General features: G+C 39.0%; 2 protein-coding genes across 3 annotated transcripts; both read right to left on the minus strand.

The window, feature by feature from the left end:
- Window positions 1–2,339: 2,339 nt before the first annotated feature.
- On the minus strand, window positions 2,340–4,913 carry LOC105445658 (beta-1,2-xylosyltransferase-like). The gene is made up of 2 exons (XM_030981437.1): window positions 4,143–4,913; window positions 2,340–3,304 (listed from the first exon to the last, which is right to left on the minus strand). The coding sequence occupies exons 1-2, from the start codon at window positions 4,911–4,913 to the stop codon at window positions 2,564–2,566; spliced, it is 1,512 nt and encodes a 503-aa protein (XP_030837297.1). The 3' UTR covers window positions 2,340–2,563.
- Window positions 4,914–8,329: 3,416 nt separating this feature from the next.
- On the minus strand, window positions 8,330–21,801 carry LOC585167. Of its 2 annotated transcripts, none has more exons than XM_785004.5 (8): window positions 17,903–18,122; window positions 13,800–14,156; window positions 12,919–13,148; window positions 12,288–12,484; window positions 11,542–11,855; window positions 10,800–11,019; window positions 9,993–10,161; window positions 8,330–8,654 (listed from the first exon to the last, which is right to left on the minus strand). In XM_785004.5, exons 2-8 carry the CDS (start codon window positions 14,124–14,126, stop codon window positions 8,414–8,416), a joined length of 1,698 nt encoding a protein of 565 aa, XP_790097.4. In that variant the 5' UTR covers window positions 14,127–14,156; window positions 17,903–18,122; the 3' UTR covers window positions 8,330–8,413. The 2 variants fall into 2 exon arrangements, with proteins under 2 accessions (XP_790097.4, XP_030838028.1); XM_030982168.1 differs by lacking the exon at window positions 17,903–18,122 and adding an exon at window positions 21,233–21,801 and having other exon boundaries at window positions 8,335–8,654.
- Between the last annotated feature and the right edge of the window lie 5,661 nt (window positions 21,802–27,462).

Raw genomic sequence — 27,462 nt, forward strand, 5'->3', positions numbered from 1 at the left:
GGGAATTGCCCAGCCAGCTACTAGCTGCCCCTTCAGAGATTACAGAAAAGAGCTGCTATATGTAACTGGTATATTTGACTATGAACTTGCAAGCGGCAACACATTGATTCAAAAACTGTCCTGGCAAACTATTGATCAGCGCCGTGATTATTTTCTGGCTATGCTTATGTTTAAATGTATAAGGGGCACTGCTCCACCTCGTTTATCAAATGAAATAGAAGTGTATTTCGACCGCCATGGCCTAAACACAAGAAATGCAAACTCCCTTAATGTAGTATTGCCAAAACCCAACGTAACCTTATTCAAACAATCTTTTATGTATGCTGAGAGCGGTTAATCGGAATAGCTTCCCAATGATATCCAAAATGCCAATTCAGTAGAGAGTTTTAAATATCAATATAAGAAATCTTCCTTTAATGGATAAAATTTGTTCACTGCCGTTTCTCCTCACTACTACAACATTATATGCAATAACTATAATGATTGCTAACCCAATTACCTAGAAATTTCAAATACCTACATTGCGTCCTAAATTTGGTATTTATCTTTTATAATTATGCAATATAAACCATATTCACAATTCATTGGGCTTAATCACGACATAAAATGTTTATTAACTTCATTGTTATATATAATTCTAATGTAAAATGTCATAATGTAAATGTCATATTGCATTATTGCGTCCTAAACTTGATATTTAGCTTTTATAATTATGCAATATAAACCGTATTCACAATTCATTGGGCTTAATCTCGACATAAAATGTTTATCAACTTCATTGTTATATTTAATTCTAATGTAAAATGTCATAATGTAAATGTCATATTGCATTATGTTATCTTTTTTCTCCTCTTTTCGTTTTCCCTAATCCTAATTTTTCTATTTGTGTTGTTTTCGTTTTTTACCATTTGTATAAAACTGCTATTTTGTTTGTAACTACTCTTATTGTCAGTTTGTATTTGTATTTTCCATCCTTATGCAGGACCATTTGTATAAAACAGCCTGCGAGCTGATCAATGTTATCCTGTTAAAAGATGTTTTAATAAATAAATAAATAAAATAAATAGTATTCTAAAGTCGGCAAAACCCCCGAGACCTATTCTCTCCAGAACGGATAATAATAGCCTAATAGTCCACTCCAAATTTTATTAAACCGAAACGGAAATTCTTTTTGCCCAATTGATCGTGAGCCCGGCACCCACCGAGCAGCGCCAGATCGACGTTGCTCTATCCCTTATTGTTGAACGCCAAACAAGGTAGCAACAACTCCCATCTTTTAACGTCTTTTAGTATGACGCGGCCGGGGTTCGAACCCACGACCTCCCGGTTGTGAGGCGGACGCTCCCGGCCCCCCCCCCCCCCACTCAGAGGTCGGAATGACCGCATGCGTGTTGCCAAAATGTCCGGTAAAGGGGTACTTTTCGTGCAACAAAGTCCGGCCCGAGATTTGTAAAAAAAAAGGGGTGTATTTGACTTTTCACCCGGAGATTTCTTTAAAAAGGGGGTGTTTTTCTTTTTTTCTCTCATCTCTTTGGAATCCTGAGAAATTATTCCGAATTTAGGGGGGTACATAGAGCATTTTTCGTGATTTAGGGGGGTCTCCAAGGCAGGAAAAGCCCGCAAAAAGCCTGCGAAAGGGGGGTTCGGAAATGTTGGCAGTCCTCAGATAGGGGGTGCTTTCAAAAAGAGGGTACGAGCATATGCGTACCCTAAATAACACTGAGTGGGGGGGGGGGCCGGGCGGACGCTCTACTGACTGAGCCAACAATCCGGTATAGTAGAGCAGTTAAAAGTTTGGCCAATGATAAAGATCGTATTGTTCTACCATCTGATAAAGGTTGAACCACAGTCACTTTGGACAAGATATATACAGTATACAGCCAATAATTATTGGGCGTGTTTATGCTTAACTTTTTCTGGCCAGAATCAGGCATCTGTTACGCGTTTAGTTTAAAACACGGTTGCGATCATGCTCACTTTTGTAGAATCACCGAAAAACGGCGATCACGATCGCCGATCGTAAACTCACAAAAAGATGCGTTTACAATTTGTAAACGCGTTTAAATGGGGTCAACGCACTGACCTCTAGTGGGTCTACGTAGCATGCACAGTGAAGGTTTGCGAATCCAGCTGGAAGACCAATTAAGGCCACACAGGGAGAATTGCCTGGAGGAGCCGGAGAAGTGAGCATAAACAGTACACCGTGGAACTGCGATTACGATGAGCGTTTACGATGAGCGTTACAAATCGCTCATTCTGCCTTCAAAATTTAAGCAATAAACGCACCCATTTGTTGTCAGATAATACTGATAAACGCTTAAACAGGGACCCCACATATAAATTAGAGTCTGAATATAACTCACTGAGGGAACTACAGGAACAATAACACATTAAGGAGAAGACTTACAGAAAGTCTCATGTCCATGCACTTTGTTGATAAAGTAAAATCACGTAAGTAATATCAGCCAATGAGTGAGTTGTGAAATATGACGTACATGTAAGTTCACCTTTCACAATTGTTCCTATGCAACATTGGATGGAATGATGATACTATAAAATACTCCTACATGTATTTTGAGCACACACTTTCACTTAACTCTTCCACCAACTTTTTCACAGCTTCAGTGGATATTTTAGTTGTTTTCTCCTTACTGTCTTCATTTTCCTCTTTGGTGTTTTGCCAGGATTTGTAATAAAGCCAGTTGCGTTTGGCAAGATATTCCATGTGCCAATTTCCCTGTAGACCCTTCGGCCACATCTCAAGAACTCCAGATCCCTCCTGCATGAAAACGACAAATCCAAAACCTGCTCCATGCATGCCGATCATGATGTCCGTGTTACCAATGACCTCCAGCTGTCTCTTCACAGGATATGCATCCAGTTGTTCTCCGATGACGCTGTATTTAGGGAAGTGACTTTTTGTTACGTTCAATAGTTCGTCTTCATTGGAAATTTTTCTTGAAACAACTCCTGATGGGTTTCGTGGATGCGCAATATAATTCCTGCGCCAAATAAAGAGCACGTTGAGTTGCATCTCCACGCAACGCCTTTTGCGATCTGCCAGCGGATCAATTTTCAATGCCGCTATAACTTGACTTCTGAATTCTTTCACAAGAGGTAAAGGCTCAAGAATCTTTCTCAGAATAGGGCTTTTCCCTCGTTGGAAACACTGGACTAATTTCCTGAAACGAGTGGGGCGGTTGAAGTCGTTCGGTCGGATTACATGCCTGAACACCCCGTCGAAAATATCATCGAGTTTTGACTGTGGGTGAGCGTCAAAGAGCCAGAGGTCAGGGGCGGTATTCTGAACCCTGTGTTATCTCTAATATTGTTGTATCTTTGAAGATAAGATAAAGTTGGTATTCTGAACATTGTTGTAACTTTTGTGTTATCTTTTGTTGTATCTTTTCTCTCATCTTATTGGCCGCGCCTGCGCTCATACTTTGGTGCGCTTGTAACTGTGCGTATTATTAATAAAGTGGCATTTAATTCTCATTTGCATATGCGCACGGGAGATAATATGTCGAGATAATTGGTATTCTGAAAGTTGTTGTATCTTTTATCTTATCTTATCTTGCATGGTATTTACAACAATATTTACAACAGGTAGGGGGTTGTTGTATCTTTCGTGGTGATATAATGGCGGCAATATTTTTTGCCCAGAACCAACTTCGTGCCAATAGACGAGTTAGAAGAAGATTGTGTGTTGACCGGAAACATCACAGATGAGAACTTTCTAAGATATTACATGCTAGGATAGGACTATTTTAATGCTCTCATCTTAACCAATATAGTGAAAGCGTGATTTGTCTTCATGATCCACATTCAACAGCGCAAAATGATGACGCGCGTAATAAGTGCTCAAATAACTAATTACGCCCAAGATTAGTATGCGCTAGGCGCATCTTCAGATATGGCATAAAGTATTCCTATTGGTTGATCTACTTATCATGCTTATATAAAATAGATTTTGATTGGTAGGGTCCATAAAAATGGGCGTGTCATCAATGGTCAAAGATAAGATAGAGGCGGTCCTTCAAGAGATAACACAGGGATAAAACAATGTTCAGAATACCAACTTACAACAATATTAGCGCTGTGTTATCTCTGGAAGATACAACAAAAGATAACACAAAACTTACAACAATGTTCAGAATACCAGTTGAGTCGAATGTTCTATTATAAAGTTGCATCATAAGGAAAGCATCATAGAGATCAACGACAGTCCAGTATACGTTGGCATACTCGTAGCGTGTTATCATGATTACAAAATCACCGTCATATTGCTGTTTGACGTCTGCATGATTCTCTGAAATTGCCACTGCCTTATTCAGTTCTTTTATGTGGTCGCTATCTTCCCCGTCAATTTGTAAACTTTCAGGGGCCGGTACATTGGAGCAATCGTCGACTGTGAGGTATCCCTTTTTAAGGCGGTAAAACTCCAGCGATTCTTTCTGTAAAAGGACATCCTTGATGCTGGCTCTGCTTTCTGCCTGGGCGCTGGCAAGCGAGGGATCAACTACTGCATTCCTGAACATTGCCGCGGCGTTGTCTAACATTTCAATCTTGCCGTCACAAAAAGACGTGCTCTTTGAAAACAACTGAAGCAGTAATTTACTTCCTGCCACTCGAACTTTACTGACCAGGACATTCTTGGGGTCATTAACCAAAATCTCACTGGGAAGTTTACTTTGGTTAGACGTCTTTAGATGAGCACTGTTGTCCTCAGCTGAGTTAGCTCCAAAACTTGTGACAGCCGCGTCCTGGCGCTTAACTTTGTATAGATTACCCTCAGCGTTAGTGTTATCAAGAGCCACCCACAGTACGCCCAAATATGTCAGAACAACCTGCATCAGGATGACTGCCATCAGAGCTGATAAGTTGCGCCTGCTTGCAAGTTTTTTCAGACGCATTTTGGAAATACTGTAAGTGCCGAAGACACTAACAAATTTAAGCTCATCAGAGTCCACACTGATGGAAGAAAACAAAACAAAACAAAACAAAAAGTAAGACTAAGCAGTCCAAGTTTTTGCAGAACACTGCTGCGTATTATGTGTATCTATGTTGAAACTGAAAACGATATATACACATGTGTATCTATGTTGAAACTGAAAAAGATATATACACATAATACTTTACTACACCTTAATGAAGTAAGAAGAAAGGCAGAGTGATCCAAACCTGAGTATTATTATTATTATTATTATTACCCTCTTGCACTTTGTATGTGTATAAACATGCACAAAATCCCTGTAATAATTTAAAACTTGAAATGTGTGTCCTTTATTTTATAATCAGTCCTGTCTATAAAACTTATTAATTCAACAATACACAATTCGTGTTACTTTGCTCTCTATTTGAAATAGAGAGCGAAGTAAAAACACGAATTGTGTATTGTTCAAATTTTTAACCATTTAATTATGAACTGTATCTTATAACTGGGTCGCAAATTTATGAGAGCACGAAGCATTCAAGCGAGGGACCGAAACGTGTGACCTTTAGCAAGTTTTCGCATATTAAACCCTGAAAAAACTTTCTGAAAAATCCTCAAAGATCAAAATTTGTCTTCCTTTTATTTAATCTCTCTTTCTCTATGTTGCACCCTTTCCCTTTTTTTTGCACTCAAACAGTAGGCAAGCAAACAATTATTAAAGTCAATAAAAAAAAACTAATGTACTTGTACCTGTGGTGATTCTGGTTTCAATCCACTTTCCATTTATGTGATGTGCAAAATTAATACTACTAAAGAAAAACCTTTAACGAGTTGAATTCCGAAATTGGTACTCCCCTGTCCGTCAGACGTAGTTAACGTCACGAACGAGAAAATACTTTGATTTAAATGTATGAATATCTGTACTCATTGTGGTTTGCTTTTTTTCTTTGTTTTCTATTTTTGTTTCCATTGTCATGTACAAAATGATTGGTAGCCTTCAATCAACAAAGAGATCCCGCCCAGATGTTTACTTTTTATCGACTAATTTGGGGTTTGCCACCATCCAACGTGTGAAAGAGGGCGCTCGATATGGTGATAGCACGCGAACCCGCAGACAGTCTAAACTCTTAACCTGTTGACTACTGAAATTTCTCATTTCCATAGACTTAATACAGGGACCACCGGGTTCCTGGACAGCAATGAGTTAAAAGGGAACGTTATTTAGGGTTGTGTGAAAAAGGTGCGTTGTTGTCTATTTTGTTTTCTTTTTGGTCCCATTTGCTGATACGCGATAATCTTAACCCTTCAGAGGCTAAGTTTTGTAGGCAATCTTACAGCCGGGAGGGGGAGGCGGAGGAAGGGGGTGAGGTGATCTTGGCCATCGCGCAACGATGAGATATCTTGAAATATGGCACATAAAAATATAGTAACTCTATGCGAATATAACCTTGAAATTTGGTACTTTATGGATAATCACCTCTTTAATCAATTATGATCAGGTTGTGTTTGTATATTAAAGTATAGGGGGTTGAAATTTTGTTTTATTCTCCAATATTTTGGTGTCAAAAGATGGGCCAGACTCTGGGTTTAAAGTCATGAAAGCACGGGGCTAGAACAAAAAATGCCGCAAAGTTACCGCCCCCCCCCCAAAAAAAAGTCCACCCGGCCCTTTTAGGGTTTAGGCGCGTTGCATAATATTAGGCCTTTAAAAAAAGATGTTGTATTGCCCTTTGCGACCGACCCAAAAATCTTGAAATCTACGGTCGGCTTTTTAAAACGTATTTTTTTCCATTTTATAAAGAAAAAAAAATGTATCAAAGCATTCAAAACTGAGAAATATCAGCCCAAAGAGGGAGTTTAAAAAAAAAATTAAAGAAAAAAAAATCCTACCGACCGACCCATGTTTTGGCACCTATAGGTCAATACAACATCTTTTTGTATTTAGGCCTTATGGGGATAATCAGGTGTTATTCCATTATACGTGTACTGATTGTTCAGACCAATACAATGCCGTGTAGTCTGTGGGGGACAGTATTTTTGATAGTTGGCTATTAATTGTAAATAATGTGAATCCATTCAATATGTGAAAGAGTGCTGTATAAACGAATTTATTATTATATCTGCTATCAATACAATACATGTAGGTATAAAGGAAAATTTACCTGATATTTGTATAATGATGGGGCTCTCGTTTTTCCGAATGTCCTTTTTACCTTTATGGTTCATAATTCCGAAAAACATTTTAGGGTTCTATGTCTTTTTCGGAATATTATTATGAAACTTCGGAATTTTTTTCTTCATATCCTCTTACCGAGGTGTTTTATTTCACATATTTCACATTTCATATATATTTACATCAATTTACATTATAACATAATAAAAAAAGACAAAAGTAATTAAATACTTCGGAATTATAAGCCCTATTTCAATTTCGAAAATATGAACTTTAGGAATTATGGACCTTCGGAGAAACCTTCGAAAAAACAAAACATAAAATCAGTATAAGATGTAGTCAAAGTGAACAGACAACTTGTTTACACGTGACCTTTCTGTATTCAAAATATTATTTACATTTTATTGAAATTTTACTTTACTTCATACATTTACAAATGTAATGTTACATGTTACATGATGACAAAGTAAAAATAACAGCTACGACCCACGCACAACCAATTGTCTGTAGGCCTTTCTCCAAAATATAGATTTGTCAAACGATTAAACGATCATTTTCTATATCTATTCGGCAAAAGAAAATTATTTCATTATTTACAACAGGGTCTCACTTTGTACTACAAATAAGAAAATTGATTTCAAAGAAATTTAAATCGAATATAGCATCGTGACTCGTGAGATATTGGTATTTTTAATTTGGAAATGTTCTGCACACCCAAAATATGCATTACTAGAAATGACAACACATTAAAAAAATACAATACAATGGAGATAATGATAGACAGCTTCCTTGGCAGAGCTCAGTGAAAACGCGCATGTCATTTATTTTGTTGCGCGCATTTGCCATTCATTAACACCTAAATAATAATAATGGTAAAAATATATGTTTCTCATTACCGCGTCATATCCGAGCGAGACTTTAACCCCTTGCCTACTGGAACCGGGTGCTCCCTGTATTAAGCCTATGGTAATGAGATAATTCAGTAGTCAAAGGGTTAATTATCAAGGATTTGTCCTTGCAAAATAACTACGTCTTGATCACGTTCCGTTATTTTGAACACTAAAAGAGTATCAAATATCACTATTATTCATATCATCCAAGTCCATCCATCATCACAGTTTCACTGCAGGACTGGACCCTGTTTCATGAAACTTGTTATCCATAACAAGTTACAAGTTGCTATTATAAGCTACTGAAATCATGGCATCTGATTGGCTGAGAGAACATTTGTCACCTAAATTTAGCAGTTGTTATAGATAACTAGTTTTATGAAACGGGCCCCTGGACCCGACTATATATATCACATCTCAATAGCCGCCGTAGATCATGAATCCGCTGAATGTGACGTATTTGCGATGGTTGCTGTGCAGACCGAAGTCGGGTGAGGGTCCGAGAAGGAGATAGAGAGCATCGCCAGGCTCGAGGTGGAGGATGACGCTTTGGCCTTCCATCACGTTCCTCTCGTGGGCGTCGGTGAAGATGGCGCTGACAATCTCGTCGTTCTTCATGAGCGAGACGCCGAGGTAGAGTCCATCGTATGAGCGAAGACTGGTGGTAAAAGGTGAGGACATGAGGAACTGAGTCAGTCAGACATGAAGTTCATGTACTACATGATTTTTTTTTTTTTTTTTTTATTTATTTATTTTTTTTAAATTTATTTATTTATTTATTTATTTATTTATTTATTTTATTTATTTTATTTTTTTTTTGGGGGGGGGGGGGGGGGTTGGAGTTTGTGGGGGGGGGGGCTGGTATCCTGGGGGCGCCGGCCTTACTAGTTGGATGGACAGCAAGATAACAATGACAAGGGGTCCTACAGTCACGTTGCCTACTCCAGCCTCTTCATATCTTTCTTTCTCGTCATCCCTGCCATTTTGGGGAGGTCATTCGACGGAGGGGGTGGGCGGTTGGTGGAGGGTGGGCACGTGTTAATGTGCAATATTAACAACAAAGGTGCATGAGCTTTAAAACTCACCAACTTTCCCACATGCTTTTATTTTGCAAGATTGGGACGCCTGAAAATCCAATTTTATTATTATGATAGGCCTATGTTATAAAATCAAGCTCTATCACTGCCGCGAAGTAGAATGTAGCTCAAACATTTAAAGGTAATACAAAGTTTTGGGAAATTTTGAAAATGGGGTGGATAGTGATTCTTTACAATTTTGATATATTTGGATGCCCCTGTGGATGCATTTTATGCACTAGAAAATTTAGCCCCTAAAACACTTCTGTTTTCGAGAAAAATCAAATATAAAAATTTACCGGTGCTCCCGGTAAATTTTGATAAATTTCAAATAGCGCCTACGGCCGTACAAGGGTAGCTGCGACCATGAAATTCTCAGAATAATTATGTAGTTGTGATATATAATTATATAACGGGAATAGCTAATCGGTCGATTTTAGTCAAGAAACATTGTTTTATAGCTTAATTAATATCTTGACCTTGAGAGGGAGCTATACAACATAAAGACATTATTATTTACAATTTCATAACTTCAGACTCGATTTCAACCGCGACAACGATCAATGAATCTTGTAGGATCGCATATGCTTCCAATATGTTCATTTGAACCAAATTCATGACCCCATACAAAAACTTTGTATTACTTACTTAATCTATTGCTTGTAGGTTATATCCATATTTGGAAACGTCTCAAACAAAAACTAAGACAAATTGTCATTGCCAAACAGATGTGTCCAAAAACCTAAAATGTCTTTAAGAACTTCATTTTCCCTCAGTAAAATTGGAATTGATTTCCCGTTTGAGCGATGCTCAGAAAGGGTAAAGGGTGAGTGCATTGTTTATCCTAAATATCGTCGTCATAACCAAGATATCATTTTTCCCCCAAACCTGATAAACATGGCGAGTCAATGAATACTTACTGGAATGTGATGAAATAGTAGCCCGCCCTCTCGCAGATGAATGTACTATTCCTTTGGACAAAATCTCGTCCTTTGTTGACGAAAACGTGATCGAATTCGATTTGCTGGTGATCATCTGTTCCTAACAGAGGCGTTGTCCTGGCAACCGAGAACGCACTTTTCCTGGAAGCTGCGAATGAGGAAAAATTTGTATCGGCGACTGAAATTTCGAAAGTTTGTTGAGAACATGGCATCGATTTTGTAAAATACTTTCTTTCCCAAATGACACATGACTATTCGTGAGTAAAAAAAAAGTTTAGCCATATCACGTCAAACAAGCAACCTAAATACTTTGTTCACTCGTCTTAAAAACAATGCTATGTTAATGTAACATCTAACTAAAACTTTCGTAGAATTGCCGTTTGATTTGATTTTGTTTTCAATTCTTTTTTTTTCTCATGCTTTTAAGCTTGGCATGAGTTATCGTAGAGAAAATCAGATCGAGATCGTATGCGTGTATCAGATGACAATGCAAATTTTTAAAAAAGGTTTTATTTTTCCGACATACACTTAAAGGAGGTATATGACAAAGTGATTTGGATGGTTTCCTTCGACAATGAAATAGCCATCAAGTTTTTAACCGTTGCCAAAGTTTTATAAGGTGTAAGTGAATACTGCCTCCCGTTCCGTCTGTATAGTATCTCAGTTTTAATTTTCTATGACAATCAAAATTACGCAAATGCATTCTGCAAACTGTCCAGAACGATTTGTGTAACATCAACTTTAAAAAAAAATCATTTATTCAGCATGTTTTTATAGAATACTTACATGATCCGGAGCTACGGGCCTCCTGCAGAACATCTTTCATGATGGCGACATCTTCCTGCTTCATGCTGGTCGAGGACACTCTACTCACAGTAGCTTCTTCCCGTGTTAGAACCCTAGATGCACCGGAACCACTTGGGCCATCTCCTGCAGGTGTTTCATCCAAGATAGAGGACGCTTGGAGCGCCACCACTTGTTCCAAGATTTCCACTTTGTTCAAGAGCTATTTGATTTAAAAAGAAAAGAGTTAAATGATATTTTGCAGGTCTTCTGGGTGCACCAGTTAGTCGGGAAGAGGGACCATTACGGTTACAGTGGTTTAGTTTGCTTTCCTCTTCCCCGGCAGCCATCTGATGCACTCAGAGGACTTCAGGAAGATTGTGCATTTATAATTGAAATTCTCTTAATGTTCGTTTACTAATATTTACATTATTATACTTTGTGTGAATTGCCGAATAAATAATGAATAAATAAATAATTGTCAATATTTGTGGAGATGTTAAACTGATGAAGACTTTGAAAATAAAATTCCTGATATCCCTGAATTAATCTCATGAAAGCATTTAGGAAAACATCGGCTTCAGAAATGGATATGAATCTGCTTTTTCAAGGCCGCCTATCGATTCATTTCATAGCAGATTTGTCTACAACGTTAACTTGAAAAGAACATTTTGCTTTGAACGTTGAAGGGATACAATTTAATGGATGAGAATTTCTTCTAAATTAGTTTCTTTTTCAAGTTTACCTCTTCTGTGACATGGTTGGTGTTCCCGGTTGAAGATATTCCGAAGGCCTGGACACCGACAGGACCAGCATCAGCAGCCTGTCTCTCCAGGGTCCGTAGACGTGTTGTCAGATCCTGGTTACGAGTCTCTAGCTGCTCAAGGGCCACAGCCAGCCGGTCCGCCTCCAGGGTCGACAGGTGGACACCCGATCCTCTGTCCGGGGTGACTCTGGATGATGTTGCTGAATGCAGTGATGACACAGTCATGCTTGGCCCCTGTCGAGGGGCTGCTCGTGATGATGTGCTTTTAAGGGCGATGTTAATGTCTCTGGAAGCTTCAAAGTGAGATTAAGATTGTATGAATTAAAAACCTACTAGGTATGATATATTTCACAAGACACAATCTTATGAGGATCAACAAACTCGTTTGAGTTTTCAAATCATTCAATTATTGATTCCATATGAGACCTAAACCATTGGAACAAATTTCACAATACTTGTACTTTTTTTCTGTTTTAAGAAAGGAAAAGTTAGCTATTAAACCTATAACGTAAAGTGTGTGACGCCTACACCCCCTCCCCTTCCCCGTTAAAATGTCTCTCTTATAGTCCAGTCATAGCAGTTGTCTGTCAGCATATTTAAAGGCTGGGGGCCGGACTTCACTGGGTTGGTTTCAGGCAAGAGAAATCTGCCTTTCTTTCTTTCGTCAAACTTCCGGCCCGACTCTTCCCCGATTCGAAATTCCCTAGGGACATGAGAGACCTTACCGGTATCATTTTGATTTCTGGCGAGAGAGACTTGCACTGTTTCCCAATGATCGACGACCTTCGCAGTCTTTCCAGCAGTCGGGACGTCATCGACGTTGTCCTGCTCCATCACATCGTCGACATCGGGTGAGGTCGCTAGGATTGGTCTGCTGACGTCGATGAGCTCAGCTTCTGCGTTACCAAGATACTGATGAAGTCTGCAGACATAGGAGTGATTAGATCGTGCAAACTGCTTTCAAACTATTTCTCATTATTTTTGTTTTAATAGCAAACACGTAGAAACAAAAGACGATCCACAATGGGCTGAAACTCTATACGAAATTGTATGACATTACTAGTGAAACATTTTATTAATAGAGATTTAGAAATGTTAAATAAATAATGTTCAAATACAGAATAATCTCGAACAATCATAAGCAAATAAAATCGGTTTGAACCCTCCATAAAATACACTACTGAAAACAAAATATATTTGTTTGATTTAAAAAATCGAAAAGGATGCTTTCATATACTGAACAACCTATCTTTCAAGGATCTTTCTCTTGCGTGGCTCTCCAACCTTAATTCGCCCCTTTAGTTGCAGAACGTTATACGAAAGAAGTTTGTTTTATAATCAACTAATAGAACGAACCTTGATAGCCTCCGTGCGGGTGGAGCGTCTGGATCGAAGGCCGCAGGGTCGGCGCTCATCAGCCTGTTGAAGAACTGTTCGAATCCCACAAGGAACTCTCGAAGCTCCTCATTCTCGGTCTCCAGTCTTGATAGGCGTGTTTCCAGATCCAGGTTAGCCGATCGGAGCTCTGAGAAAGCCTGTGGTCGTTGAGGGTGTGCTTCTGTTATCAGAGTCTGAAGGTCCTCGAGCTAGAAAAGATGGGTAAGAAGTTTGTTTACTGAGATTGATATCATAATTATAAGTGGAGTTACGTTGTTTTGTGTAAAGATCACTTGTACAAGGAATTTTCGAGACTTTTCGTCTCCAGTCGGAATACACGTGTCTTAAGATCAAGGTTGGCCGATTGTAGCTATGGGGATGATGTGCTTCTGTCGTCATAGCGTGCAGGTAGGTCTTCGATTTATGAAAGATGTAATTAATTGGGGGCCGCCAGTTTAAATTCTAATTCACCGGTGACACTAATGGGCTTCCGTATATATTTGATAATTGCCACTTGAATGATCATCAGATAATTTCCCGTTTATAATTAGCCTATTGAGGACAGGTCTTTTGATATACCCCAGACATAAAAACATAAAGACTGACACCAAACCAACTGCAAACCGACATAATAGGGACTTTTAGATTTGCACGTCGACAACGTGGATTGCTACGATCGACGTCCTTTTAATGCATTGCCTTGAATGGACGTCACACGTATCAGTCCACGCAAATCTAAAAGTCCCTAATACAGATTTTATCCCGACGGGCGTAGCACAGGTCAGCTCATTGTCAATTTGAAGTCGGTTTGGCGTTGTGGCTGGGGTTTGGGCAATGACAATACAAGAGATCTGACTTACTTGTTCCTGCACATCAGAGACTGTCGTAGACAACTCGTCGATGTCCCTATCCGCTGTCATGCTGTGGGCTTCGACAGCGACCAGCCGTCTGTTGATACTGGCCACCGCGAAGAAAGGTAAGTTGGCCGTGGACGTGCTCCTGATGTTCGGGCCCAACTGCGGTATCAGTCGACTGGGAAAGCGTGCACGGTCTTCCACCTTGTCAACGGGGCGAGTTCGATCAGGTATGCGTCTAGGTCGCTCGTTAATGGGTACGTAGCCGAGTGTAAGGCTGATGACGCAGAGTAACGTCACAGAAGAGAAGAGTTGGTGAAGCCAGGACGCCATCTTAGGCCAACGACAAGGCGAGTCTGTGATCTATTTCAGGGTTAAATAAAACAAGACAGTCATGATTACTTTATAAGTTCTTATCAAGCAACATGATACATCGGAACGTCGAAACGTAACGAAGAGCATCCGATCGTTATGGCCGTTGCACACGAGGCGTCATTTCCCTGACGTAGGACTGCGTCAGTGACTGGCGCAATCCTTGACGCATCATGTGAAGGTGACATCGTGTAAAGACAGTGTGACTGCAAAATGAACAGTGCAAACACTACTTGTAATTACGTGTGTATGATTGCGTCTATATGTTGATTAGCACACGTAATAAAGCCATCGAAATGACTGACAGCTCGTGTGCAACTGGCACTTCAGTCGTTACAATGAAATCAGTTAATAAAAACAGAGCAGGGACACGAGAGATACCATCGTAACAACTTCACTGTTCTTTTAAAACTAATCTCCACCCCAACTACCCACCCCCCCCCCCCCTCTCTCTCTTTCTGGCTATATCTATCTCTCCTCTCTGTCTCTCTGTGTGCGTCTCTCTCCATCTCTATCTCTCCCCGTTCTCTACCTCCCCTCTCTCTTTTTCTCTCTCCTCTCTTTCATCCCTCTCTCTCTCTCTCTCTCGATTTCTCTCCATCTATCTCTCCCCCTATCTCTCTCCCCTACTTTCTCCCTTTCTCTCTCTCTTCTCCTCCACTCTCTCTCTCTCTTCTCCTCCACTCTCTCTATTCTCCCCCAATCTCTCTCATCTCTCTCGCTTTCTCTCCATCTATCCCCCCCCCCCACTTTCTCCCTTTCTCTCTCTCTCTCTCTCTCTCTCTCTCTCCATCTCTCACCTCCTTCTCTTTCTTTCACGCTCCGAAGTATAAAGTTGGTATAGAACTCCGTCATCGGAAATGTCTCTTATGACGTACATGACACCTCATCCATGACAGTGCACTGAAGATACCATAGTTCCTTTCTCTCCATGTCTGAGTCAGAACCAACAAGGTCGCTCCATAATCATCTTTTAAAATCAGCTTTAACTTTGGGAAGTAGAACGTCTTCTTAACGACTGTAGTGACGGGAAAGTGCCATTTGGAATGCATTGTAATTTTATCAATCTTTTGTTGGCACATAATTATTGATAGTTGAATTCTGTTTTCAGACCGCAAATGCCTTCAAAGTGCATGGTTATTGCTCTTATTCTTATCTATGACATTTATAGTGCCCTTTTAGAACATAAAATAGCTATGAAGGTAATTTTAGACCCTAAAATGTGTGAAATTTATCCAATACGATCATACCTATTCAGCTCCAAGACCGTTAATTATTATTTAATTAAAAATAACAATACATGGGCCGGCTGGTTGTGTGCAATAAAAGCAACACGAAAATGCCAACAAAAAAGCCAACATTGGCATTGGCTGAAATACGACGTAAAATGCGTTATTTCGCTTTTTCAAATTTTTCAAAATATCTAATATTTGTGGTGGTACAAAAGTATTTGAAATCGTTATATTGCAGCCGTCTCTGAACCGATTTTGATCAAACAAAGATGTTTTTTCATTTAAATATGTTCTTTCAAATTTGACACTCAGTTTTTCATTATCTCACAAAAAAAAATATTTTGTGTAGCGCCCTCTGCAACAGACCTCAACTATCCCTTTAATGTACAAACTCGAATTCAGGAAAGGGATATTATATTCCTTATCGCATCCAGGGGTTATAGAAAATTGCCATCACTTGTTTGCTTACCCAAGTTCAGAAGAAGACAAAAAGTAGCCATCTCTATATACTGTTCTATAGCAGGTGCCTTTTTTGCAAAGTTTATTGTGCTGTGCATTATGTATATTGTCGAAAGCATGTCACCGGGCATGGTGGCTCAGTGGTTAGCGCGCCCGCCTCATGAACGTGGGCCGAGTCATACCAAAGACTTATAACAATAATGACCTTCTGCCTTCTAGCTAGGCGCTCAACATATTAGATTGGAGAAGGGTATAGTAATAACATATTATGTTATGCAGGGCCTGCTGGAAGAGCAGTTTCATAACTGAAATGGCTACCCTGGGTAAATAAAAGCATTATTATTATTATTATTAATATAATTATTACCGTATTTTCTCAGAAGGAAATATTTCATTTAATTAGTCATAATTTCCATCATCAATGCAATTCGAATGAACACGCCATCTCTCAAACATTTCGAAATTCTGTATCCGTCAACGTCAAGATTGACGATTAATGATGATTTTTTTCTCTTTCTCTCTCTCTCTCTCTCACCGTTCCTCATTGGTGACCTTCACTGCTTCACTATAGAGTAAGCATATTATCTATAACTATCATTGTCACTTTAATCATTTCCATAACAACCGCGCCCTTCGAACATTGGCCCAAAATCAAACACATGGTGCCCTAATCACGTAATCATGATTGACATTGTTATCAAGTAAACATTTGATGATGGAAAACCACATAATGATGCATTACAGGGAAAGTTGAGTTTTGTTGCAGAGGGCGCTACACAAAATATTTTTGTTCGTGAGATAATGAAAAACTGAGTGTCAGATTTGAAAGAACATACAATTTAAAAGACAAAATCATCTTTGTTTGATCAAAATCGGTTCAGAGACGGCTGAAATATTCGTAAATATAACGATTTCGTTTATTTGTGGTGCCTCCTACAGAAACTCATATTTCTTTTGGAAATCGTCTGGCATTAGTTGATGGCTTTTGTCCCTGTTATTTTATTTGTTATTTTAATTCGTTTTCTTGTATTTTTTGTTATTAGTATACTCTTTTATGTTCTTGGAAAAAGAAGAAAAAAAAACCCTTAAAAAACATGAAGTTAGAAATCGGTGATAACTTTTTATAGAGATTTTATTTCCGCTTCATACGCCATAAAGTGTTCATGTGATTGGATGTTTTAATAGCTATAGAGGCTTTTAATCGCTAAATGTATCCAATAATTCTCTGATCACATGAGCAACTATAATGTACTTGTAACATAAACAAAGCTCACATGCTTCAAGTTACGACCTAAAAGAAATCGACATTTCCGTGCTAAGCTCGTTATTATTGGCGTAAAAACTTGGCATGTATGAAGTTACAGTCGTATATTAAACAGATCTGTCACAGACATAAACTGTGAAGTTCGATAAAAACAATGAGTAGGTCTACCTTTTATATGGAAATGACAGTATGGCTACGACAAGTTTAGTTTTTATCTGTTAGATGGTAGGAAAAGCATGTAGATTTCAAAGAGTTGAAAAGCTCGCGGAAGGCCTACACATTAGGCATGATTGGCCTTCAAATAAAATCTCTTAAAGGTAATACAAAGTTTTGGTATGGGGTAATGAATTTGGTTCAAATGAACTCATTGGAAGTATATGTGATTTTACAATATTCCATGATCGTTGTAACGGTTGAACTCGAGTCTAAAGTGATGAAATTGTAAACAATTAACTTTTTATGTTGTATGGCTCCCTCTCAAGACTGTTTCTTGACTACAATCGACCGATTTCCTACTCCCGTTTGGAAACTATATATCATAACTGCATATTCTGAGATGATCATGATCGCAGCTACCATAGAATGGCCTTAAGCGCTATTTGAAATTTACCGGGAGCACCGGTAAATTGTTGATTATTCAATTTCTCGAAAGCAGAAGTGTTTTTTTAGGGGCTAAATTTTCTGGTGCTTATAATACATCCAAAGAGGCATCCAAATATATCAAAACTATACAAAATTTAGTATCCATCCAATTCTCAAAATTTCCCAAAATGTTGCATTACCTTTAAGAAGCTGTCCCATGTAACAACAACAGTTCAGCTAAAAGTGCATTCGAATGAGTCACTGTTGGATAGTCTGCAGACAAAATACATTTTTACATGACTTCGTACAGGAGAACATTGTACTGTGGCACGTTACAACAATCTACCTGACTTGGATAGTTTGGCTGTACTCACAGTGAACATGACGGACAAAAAAGCGGACAAAATATACAGTTCCTCAGGTAGACAAAGGAACATCCCTTCACTGCTAATATGTAAAAATGTGTAGAACAGGTGAATATGCATGTGACACTTGTTCTACACATTTTTACATAATAGCAGTGAAGGGATGTTCCTTTATCTACCTGAGGAACTGTATATTTTGTCCGCTTTCTTTGTCCGTCATATTCATAGTGACTTGTGTTTGTTTAATCCTATTATGCCTTTAATAAAGAACCCGGACGTACGTCAGGAGAACAATGCAAGTACAATTGCCTTTAATTAGCCATTCAAAATCACAGATTATTGAATAAAAATCAATATTAATCAACATGTCTGTAACACAGGCCTGTGAATGACGGACGATCGCCATTTGTCAAAGTAAAGATTAGGAATTTATCAAGGCTAAGTATAGGGTTAAACTTAGGTTTTAGATTAGGATCAAGGTTTTTGAGTTGGGGGTTATTTTTTGGGAACCCATTGAAAACAACCTAATAATAAAAAGGAGTAATACTTGATACTTGATGAGGTAATCCCTGAAGAAGCTTTTCCAAGCTATACTGGGTTGGGATGTGTTGTGACAGCAGGTGAAGGTGCAGATGACAAAAGGATGTACAATTTCTTTATACAGTAAAACAGTAACGTGCAAGTAAAAAAATCATGCTGCTATATGGTTTACAGCATTCTGTCATAATAAAGATGATGATAATACTGTTTTCCCAGGGTAACCTCATCAGCTCAAATGCTGATTTTGTTTTCCGAGGGCCATGCAAGCATTATTACACCAGCTGGTCCTAGGTACCCATTTCACTTGGTAGAGAGTGGCAAACGTGGATTACTGTCTTGCCAAAGGACGTTAGTGCCGGCCGAGATTCGAACCACCAACCCTCAGATTGAGAGTCAAGTGAATGAACCACTAAACCACGACACATTCTTACCAATTATCAGCTAAGATGAGTTATCTGTCCATGGCATATATGTTTTTTTTCTCTTTTATATTCCATAATGTCAAAAAATTTACTTATACTTGAGTAATAAAATCTATCAATCAATCTAAATTGTTTTGTCTAGGGTTGAATTAAACAAATAAATTTAGTGCAGGAATAGTCGCCAGGGCTAAAGTGACTAACTATGCAGTCAAGCCTTCCTTTAACCAGGGAGGTGTTGTGTTTTGACAGGAAAATTCGGCTTGAAAAAAAAATGCCCTGGTTCCGATTGTCAGAGCCATTTTCACTGGAGCATGTTTCGTGCAACCGACTGGGATACACTCTAAACCCTCCATTATTTTTTTAACTAATGTTTTCGAAGGAAAATACAGCTTGAAAAAAGGGGAGAAATTTGCCGTGGTTCCAACAATCGTCTTGAAGAGAGGTCACGGGACCTGCCACTTACAGACGGAAGGAAATTATGTCAATGCCGAGAGCTCCGGATTTATGAACAATATTTTCATAGCCACCAAGATAGGTCAGTTCGTGCCAAGACGGAACTTGAAGATGGGTTGAGAAAAAGGGGGAAAGGGGGATAGGTTCACCCCCCCCCCTTTCAATAATTATCTGCGACTGTAAAACCTAAGTCACACCGCCAAATTGACCCACTCTGGGCCATTAGGTGAACTATTTTTTTTTTTTGTCTTTTGTAGGCCGGGGGTGTTTCACAAAGGTTCTAAGCTAAACTTATCTCTAAGTTAGACTTAACATTTATGGAAAGCCATTAGCATCCTAGAAAATATTTTGTAACAGTTATTTTAAAAGGCATTAAATGTTGATTCAAATCATTCATATTATCTATTTTCAAGGAGATTTCATGTTCTTGATGTGGAATTTATGAAAAGTCTAAAAATTATTGAATTTTTGCATTTGAATATATTTTATTTTCAAGGCTACAAAGGGCTCTCCATAATGTTTAAGTTCAACTTCGAGTAAGTTTGACTTCTTTGTGCATGAAACACCCCCTGGTGTCGGCTTAGTGTAGGTTTGGCTGAGGCATAGGCTCACCCATTACTTTTGTAACAAGAATTCCGAATGGTCCCCTGATTTCCACAATCTATGCCCCTTTTCTTTTCCAAGCATACCCAAGTCACACCACTGAGACCGACATCAGACGACACGACAGCGAGCTGAATTTATTACCCCTACTCATTGTTTGGTCGGTTTGGAGTAGTAGGTGTGACGGTGTGACTTTATTAGAGAGCGAATCCGTGTTCGAGTGCAATGTCAATGTCAACAAGCTATCAATCTTTAAGACAATCTGCCGTAACCGTTAAACAGGTGTTTATATCCTCCTCTTCTTCCTATCTCGCTTTCCCTTATTATCCCTCTTTTTTATTTTTTATTAACGGGTCGTTCTCTCCCTCTCTCTCTCCCTCTCTCTCTCTATGTCTCTATCGTCAGTGCTTCCTCCCTTTCGCCTCACTCTCTCTCTCTCTCATTCTTTCTCTCATCTTCTCGTTGTCTCGTGACCGTTTTCTCTTTTTCACTTGCTCTTCCTCTCTGGCTGTCTCTCTTTCTCTTTTGCTCATCCCCCTCCCATTCATTCCAACATTCACAACATTTTTCTTTAATAATAAACTCTACTATAGATGCGGAATACGCCTTACACAAAGATACTTCTCACATTATTACCGTTTTACTCTTCTTACATACCTAACCAGTACATCATTCGACCCTTTTAAAATAAATCATTACCCGGATGTCGCTCTAGGGCATTGTTTCACGGGACCGTTGAAAGTACAAGTCCAACACCATCCCATTGAAACGGGTGTTAATTGAATTACTTATGACGGTTTCGTGAAACCTGCCCCGATCTCTTTACCTAACAAACCTGACTATGGAGACTGGATATAATTATGATTCGTATTGGAGTAAAGATCATAAGAAACATTGTAACTGTTTACATTACGACACATTACATCACTGCGGTTAATACCTCGTTCTCATTCGCCCAAACTAAGCAGTGACCTCTTAGCAGCACACATTTAAAAACAAAAATGAATGAATAAATAATTACAATACCAGGAATTGAGTGTTTCACAGACTATACATCGATAAAGTCAGTATAAACATCACAATCTAAATGAATATTGATAAACATGTCATGTAATTTCTTGTTACTGGTAAAAAAAAAGGTACTTACCGAACTTTGCTTGGAAGAAATGAATTCTTGTTATCCCGGAGCTCTTGCGTGCAGCTACGTTGAAACTTGAGATTGAAGCTTCCCAAAAAACAAATCTTCAGATAGATATAGATCTTCTATTGTCTTTCGATCGACTCTTTTTGCCTCTTTCTCCAATTTAGTCCTGCACGATGATAATTTCCTACTACTGACCGAATCCCACTCAACAATTCTGGCTAAAAAGTGAAAACATTTCAGCGTTGACTCCCTGCACCTGCCAAACGCAACGCACTTATGGACGACTTCATTCACGCCAGGGGTGTCCAACTAATCGACAATAAGCGTATGAATAATGCATGAATAATATACTATTCTTTATTGGTTAACGTTCCTTGTCCTCTGACCAATTTGGCATATATTTGCAAAATTATTTTGTATTGACATCAGCAGTAAGTTTCAGACGTAAATTATGTGAATAATTATTGAAAAGAAGTTAATATTTTTCCACTAAACGGCCAAATCCTACCCATGTAAGTAACTGAGAGCACCGATGTTGTTGAGATGATTACCGGGATGATTATGATTAAGACTTCTTCGTATTTCTTTTAAAGGAATCTGGAACGAACGGTGCTGGATGAATCACTAGACAGGTTTCCCCTTTGCCGACGAATTTCTAGTCTTTATGTAAATCGTTATGTAACTAGATCCTTATCCGGTTATTTTGTCGAGACAATAGGGACTTTTAAGGCAGTGCATTAAAAGGACGTCGATCGTAGCATAGACCTATTGTCTTCGTGCGAATATAAAAGTCCCTAATACAACCCAGTTGTTGTCCTTCATAGCACAGACAATGACATAAAGGTGTAGAAAGGAGAGAGTGGGAAAGAAACAGAGTGAGTTAAAGAGAGAAAGAGAGAGAGAGAGAGAGAGAGAGAGACATGGGGGTGGGGAGAAGTCATGTGGAGGGAGTGAGGGAGAGAAAGAGAGAGAGAGAGAGAGGATGGGAGAGAGTAAGATAGAGAGAGAGAGAGAGAGAGAGAGAGAGAGAGAGTCAGAAAGAGAGAGATCAAATACAAGGCAATTCGGGGGTCTAAAACATCACCTATATATAATGATTCGACATAAAAATGTAACAGCTTATATTAAAGGTAATACAAAGTTTTGGGAAATTTTGAAAATTGGTCGATAGTGATTCTTTACAATTTTGATATATTTGGATGCCCCTGTGGATTTAATATAAGCACTAGAAAATTTAGCCCCTAAAACACTTCTGCTTTCGAGACAAATTGAATATTAAAAAAATTACCGGTGCTCCCGGTAAATTTTGATGAGTTTCAAATAGCGCCTACGGCCGTATAATGGTAGCTGCGACCATGAAGATCTCAGAATATGTAGTGGTGATATATAATTCCCGACCGGGAATAGCTAATCGGTCGATTTTAGTCAAGAAACATTGTTTTATAGTTTAATTAATATCTTGACCTTGAGAGGAAGCTATACAACTTGAAGAGTTTATTATTTACAATTTCATAACTTTAATAGACTCAATTTCAACGCCGACAACGATCACTGAATATTGTAGAATCGCATATGCTTCCATTATGTTCAGTTGAACAAAATTCATGACCCCTACAAAACTTTGTATATTACCTTTAAACTTTTTACCTTGTCTACAAAGTCGAAAGGGAAAGCAATGCTATATCTTGATTCGCGCATTTTGGGTGATTATATTACCATAAAATCACATTGTTGTTGTGTTCATGTTGTTTTCTGTTCGTTTGCTTGTTTGATTTTTAAGTGTGCTTGTATGGGTTTCCGATTCGCGTCGAATATTTTACCGTATTCCCGTATATTAAAAACTTACCGCCGTATTTTTACGCCGTGCTTTTACTTTATTTGTCACATCATATTATTATTCAACATTGCTTTAAACGAAACAAATCTGCATTGATCTAGGCGTTCATTTGGCAAACATTAGATTTACATGAATTTAGCTTTCTTTTGGCATCTTTCCCATTTTCATCAGGAACATCCCGTTTAATAGAGCTTTTTTTTTTTTTTTTGCCTTGCGCGATTTCACACTTGTCTGTAAATGGGGGCACGGGCCACAAAATAGCGAGAAAAAAAAATCGGTGGCTTTGCAATTGTTTCGAACTTCTAACCCCGTTGCGCCCCCCAAGCGCGGATCCAGGATTTCTTAGGGGGGGGGGGGCAAATTTGAAATTATGCGAGCCAAATATTGGTCCGGCAGTGGCGAAATGAGCCAAAACGTTTGGGGGCGGGGGGGGGGGGGGTAGACCAACAAAAATCCGCATCACCCCACTCTTACATGCAGGTCCCGCTGAACGTTTCTCTAAGTAAGTGAGTAGGGTGGGGGGGGGGGTGGTATTTACGATCAGGCAGAGCGTAGCGTAAATTGACGTGGGGTCTAGGGGCGAAGCATCGGCGGGGTCAAGGGATGGAGCCATCAGAAGCTCAGGAGGTATAGGCATTTAATTACCGTCAAATGAGCATATTTTGATACCTTATTTGTCACACTGGCAGTTCACGAATTGGCGCGCGGGGTCCAGGGGGCGGAGCCCCTGGAGGCTCGGGGGTTTTAGGCAATATATCACGGTCAGATGAGCATCCAGGGGCCTGCCTTAGGGCCATTGGTTTAGGTTCAGGGGGCAGAGCCCCGGAAGCTCAGAGATTTAGGCATTTACGGTCAGATGAGTATAATAATACCTTATTTGTGACACTGGCAGGACACTAATTGGCATGAGGTCCAGGGGGCGAAGACCCAAGAAGCTCAGGGGTTTTAAACATCAAATTACCGTCAGATGAGCATCCAGGTGCCCACCTAAGCGCCCTAGGTGGTCTCCAGGGACCAGAGCCCCCGGAAGCTCAGGGGGTTTAGGCATTTAATCACGGTCAGATGAGCATATTTTGACACCTCATAATTTTGTGACAAAGGCAGGTCACTATTCTTTTTTTCTTTCTTTAGAAATTTGCCATTTTCCAACAAACGCATAAAAAAGTATAATTATTAAAGATTGAGGAAAAATCTCGAAAAATTATGTCAATTCAGCAACATTTGTAAATCACCGGTATCGAATTAGAAATAAACCACGTTTGAATTATATTTGGGGGGCATCTGTTACCCCCCCCCCCCCCATCAGTACGCCAGTGCGCCCCCTCCCCGATCTACACTTTCTTGGCGGGAAAAATCGTTACCGTTCTCCCCTACCTTTCTTCATTCTCTTTTTTATCTATCCCTTTCTCTCCTCTTTTCCTTTCCCTTCCCTTCCTTCTCTCTGTTTTAGGTTTGCTGGGGGAGGCAAGGGCCTTTCGCCCCCCCCCCCCCCCGATCTACACGTTGTTGGCGGGATTAATTACAACTGTTCTCCCCTTCTTTTCACCCTTTTCTTTTTTTTGTCTTCCTCTTTTTTTGTTCCCTTTTAGCTTTCCCTTTTCCTTCCTACCCCTTTTTGGGGGCAGGAGTGGGTGGTGGTGGGGGGGGGGGGGGGGGGAGGCAAGGGCCTTTTGGCCCCCGAACTACAACAGGCGGGAAAATTGCAACTGAAATTCCCCTTTCTTCCTTATCTACTTCCTCTTTTTTCCTTCCCTTAATCTCCTCTTTTCCTGTTTTCTTTCCCTTTCCGTCCTTCTCTCCTATTAGTTAATGTGGTGGTGGTGGGGGGGGGGGGGGGTTACAGCTATGAGGCTTGACTATCCCCCCCCCCGATCTGCTTTTCCCCCTTTTTATTTCTTCTTCATCTTCTTTCTTTCCCCTCCTCTCCTCTTTCCCTTTCCTTCTCTCTCTCTCTCTCTCTCTCTCTCTCTCTCTCTCTCTCTCTCTTTTCCCCCTTTTTTGCGGGGGGGGGGGGGGCAAGGCCCCCACGGCCCCCTCCCTTGGATCCGCGCATGATGCCCCCCCTGCATGTGCTAGTGGACCCATGCTACGCCACGGTGTGAATACTTAAAGAGGGATAGAATTAGATACTATAAGACAAATTGCAAAAATAAATGAATGCATAGAAATAGTCATAATATATGATACACATTTTTATTATGATTTCAGTTCACTTCAAGATGATCCGCTAGCTTTTTGTTTAATTCGAAATACAAATTGAGCAGAGGCGTCAATCCCTAGGGGACATGGGGACGTGCCCCCACTCTTTCAGGCCAAGATGTTTGAGGGGCATGACATTAGGGTCTCCATGATGTTTACTTACAGATTTCCTAAACTTTCTATGAATGTTATTGCTGATCCCTGCCCACTCCCCTCCCTTGAGTGAGACTTTGAAAAATCGCACTTTCTTGAAAATCTTCATTCTCATGAATTGACATCCTGGTGATAGAGAAACTTGTAATAAATGAAGTCAAATTTTGCGTATTACTTTGCAAGTAATGTATAGATCAATGCATGATATGAAATGTAAATGATAAAGTGATAATGATCATTAATTTTGTCACTCATTGCAGGGTAATATTCAATAACCCCTCGTCTCATGAAAACGGGTATAATAGCTGATGCAGAAATATACAGGCAAGTCCTATTATTACAAAGTGCACATAGGATCACGCAAATCACTTCGTTATAATCCAATTTTTTATTAGCTGATGTTTAATCCTATCACTATAGCAATTGTGATATTATGATAGCATTTAGGGTCAGGTCATTTCTTGAAGAAAACAAATCTTCTGTAATAATGAAAGTAATATATTGTCAATATAGGAAGTGATTTTAATTGGTATCATGTTGTAATGCAGAATTGCATAGGAAAAAACTGTTTTTAACTTGTACTGACATAAAAACGACGTCTTTAAGATGATCCAAGTTTTATCAGATCAGAGTGAAATATTTAAATAGAAAACAAATCTAACATCTAATGTGCATTTCCAAAAGTATTGGAATAATCTCCAAGTTAAAGTTTCTTCTACCCCATGCAACCTTATTCCTACTATATAATTCGCTAGTTCTCCCGTATATAACATATTGTAATAGTGTATGGGCAAATTGCGGTTCGACAAAAATTAATTCTATTTTCAAACTGCAAAAGAAAGCCATACGTATTTGTACAGGTTCGCATTTCTTAGCTCACACTGATCCTTTATTCTATAAACTTAAAACACTAAAAATTTTCGATCTCAACACTACTCAAGTAGCAGTTATTATGTTAATAATCTGCTTCCACCATCCTTTGATAACATGTTTAGGTTTAATAATTCCGTTCATTCATACTCTACTCGCATATCTGGAAACTTCCATCTTACAAACCCAAATTATCAATAACACACAAATCTGTTAGACATTCTGGCACGGACATTTGGAATGATTTACCGGACAACATAAAGTCTTGTTCAACCATCTACTCCTTAAAAGCTACACTTAAACGACAAATAATACAATCATATGCTCCCCTCTCTTTAAATTAGTATAACAAAACCGTGACTTATTTATTCTTTATCATGCAACTGCTCATTGCACTTGCACTTGCACCGCACCTCTTGATCACTCAGTTTTTCGAAGAGAGTTATGTCGCCAATTCTTTTTACGAGGCCGCCATCCATCTCCAGCCTAACCGCTCACGATGGTGGTCTCCTGCGTTCCAAATACCTCTCTAATTTATTGAAAATATTTCATATTTCTTATGTTATTGTATGCTTCGTACATGTTTATCGAATGATATAATTGTAAATGATTTTTCATTTAATTACTTTTGTAAACATTGTATTCATTGTATTTGTTATTGTTCGAAATGTTGTACTTTGACTTTGAATTTGTATATTTTTGAACGCAGAAATAAAATCAGTCAAACAAACAAACAAACCAACATTGCTTTTATATTCAGACAGTTAAGTTGGTAGCCTGAATGAAAACATCAGTTTACTCGTATTCATATAATACAAACTCGATATTTGTGTCACATAGCACAGTAATAAACATGAAACTATATCATGATTTTGTAAGAGTGCCCCCACTCGTTTTTCTTAATTATGCCCATTCTTACATTTATTTATATGATAAGGTTTAGTTGAGCTTTCATGTGAATGAAATATCAAAATATTTTCATTTCGGAATCATATCACGTACCGTCATCACCTTTTTGGAAATAATAATATTATAGACAAAAGACACGTTAAATATTACTATTATGCCATAAATACGGGACATTCCCTTGAAATATTTCTCCTAGATATTAGCCCAACGGTCGTACATATTTGTTTCAATGCCTTACGATGTATCATGTCCGTTGTACTCGATG

Source organism: Strongylocentrotus purpuratus, unplaced genomic scaffold (assembly GCF_000002235.5).
Source record: "Strongylocentrotus purpuratus isolate Spur 01 unplaced genomic scaffold, Spur_5.0 spur5_scaffold_12, whole genome shotgun sequence".
NCBI lineage: Eukaryota > Metazoa > Echinodermata > Echinoidea > Camarodonta > Strongylocentrotidae > Strongylocentrotus > Strongylocentrotus purpuratus.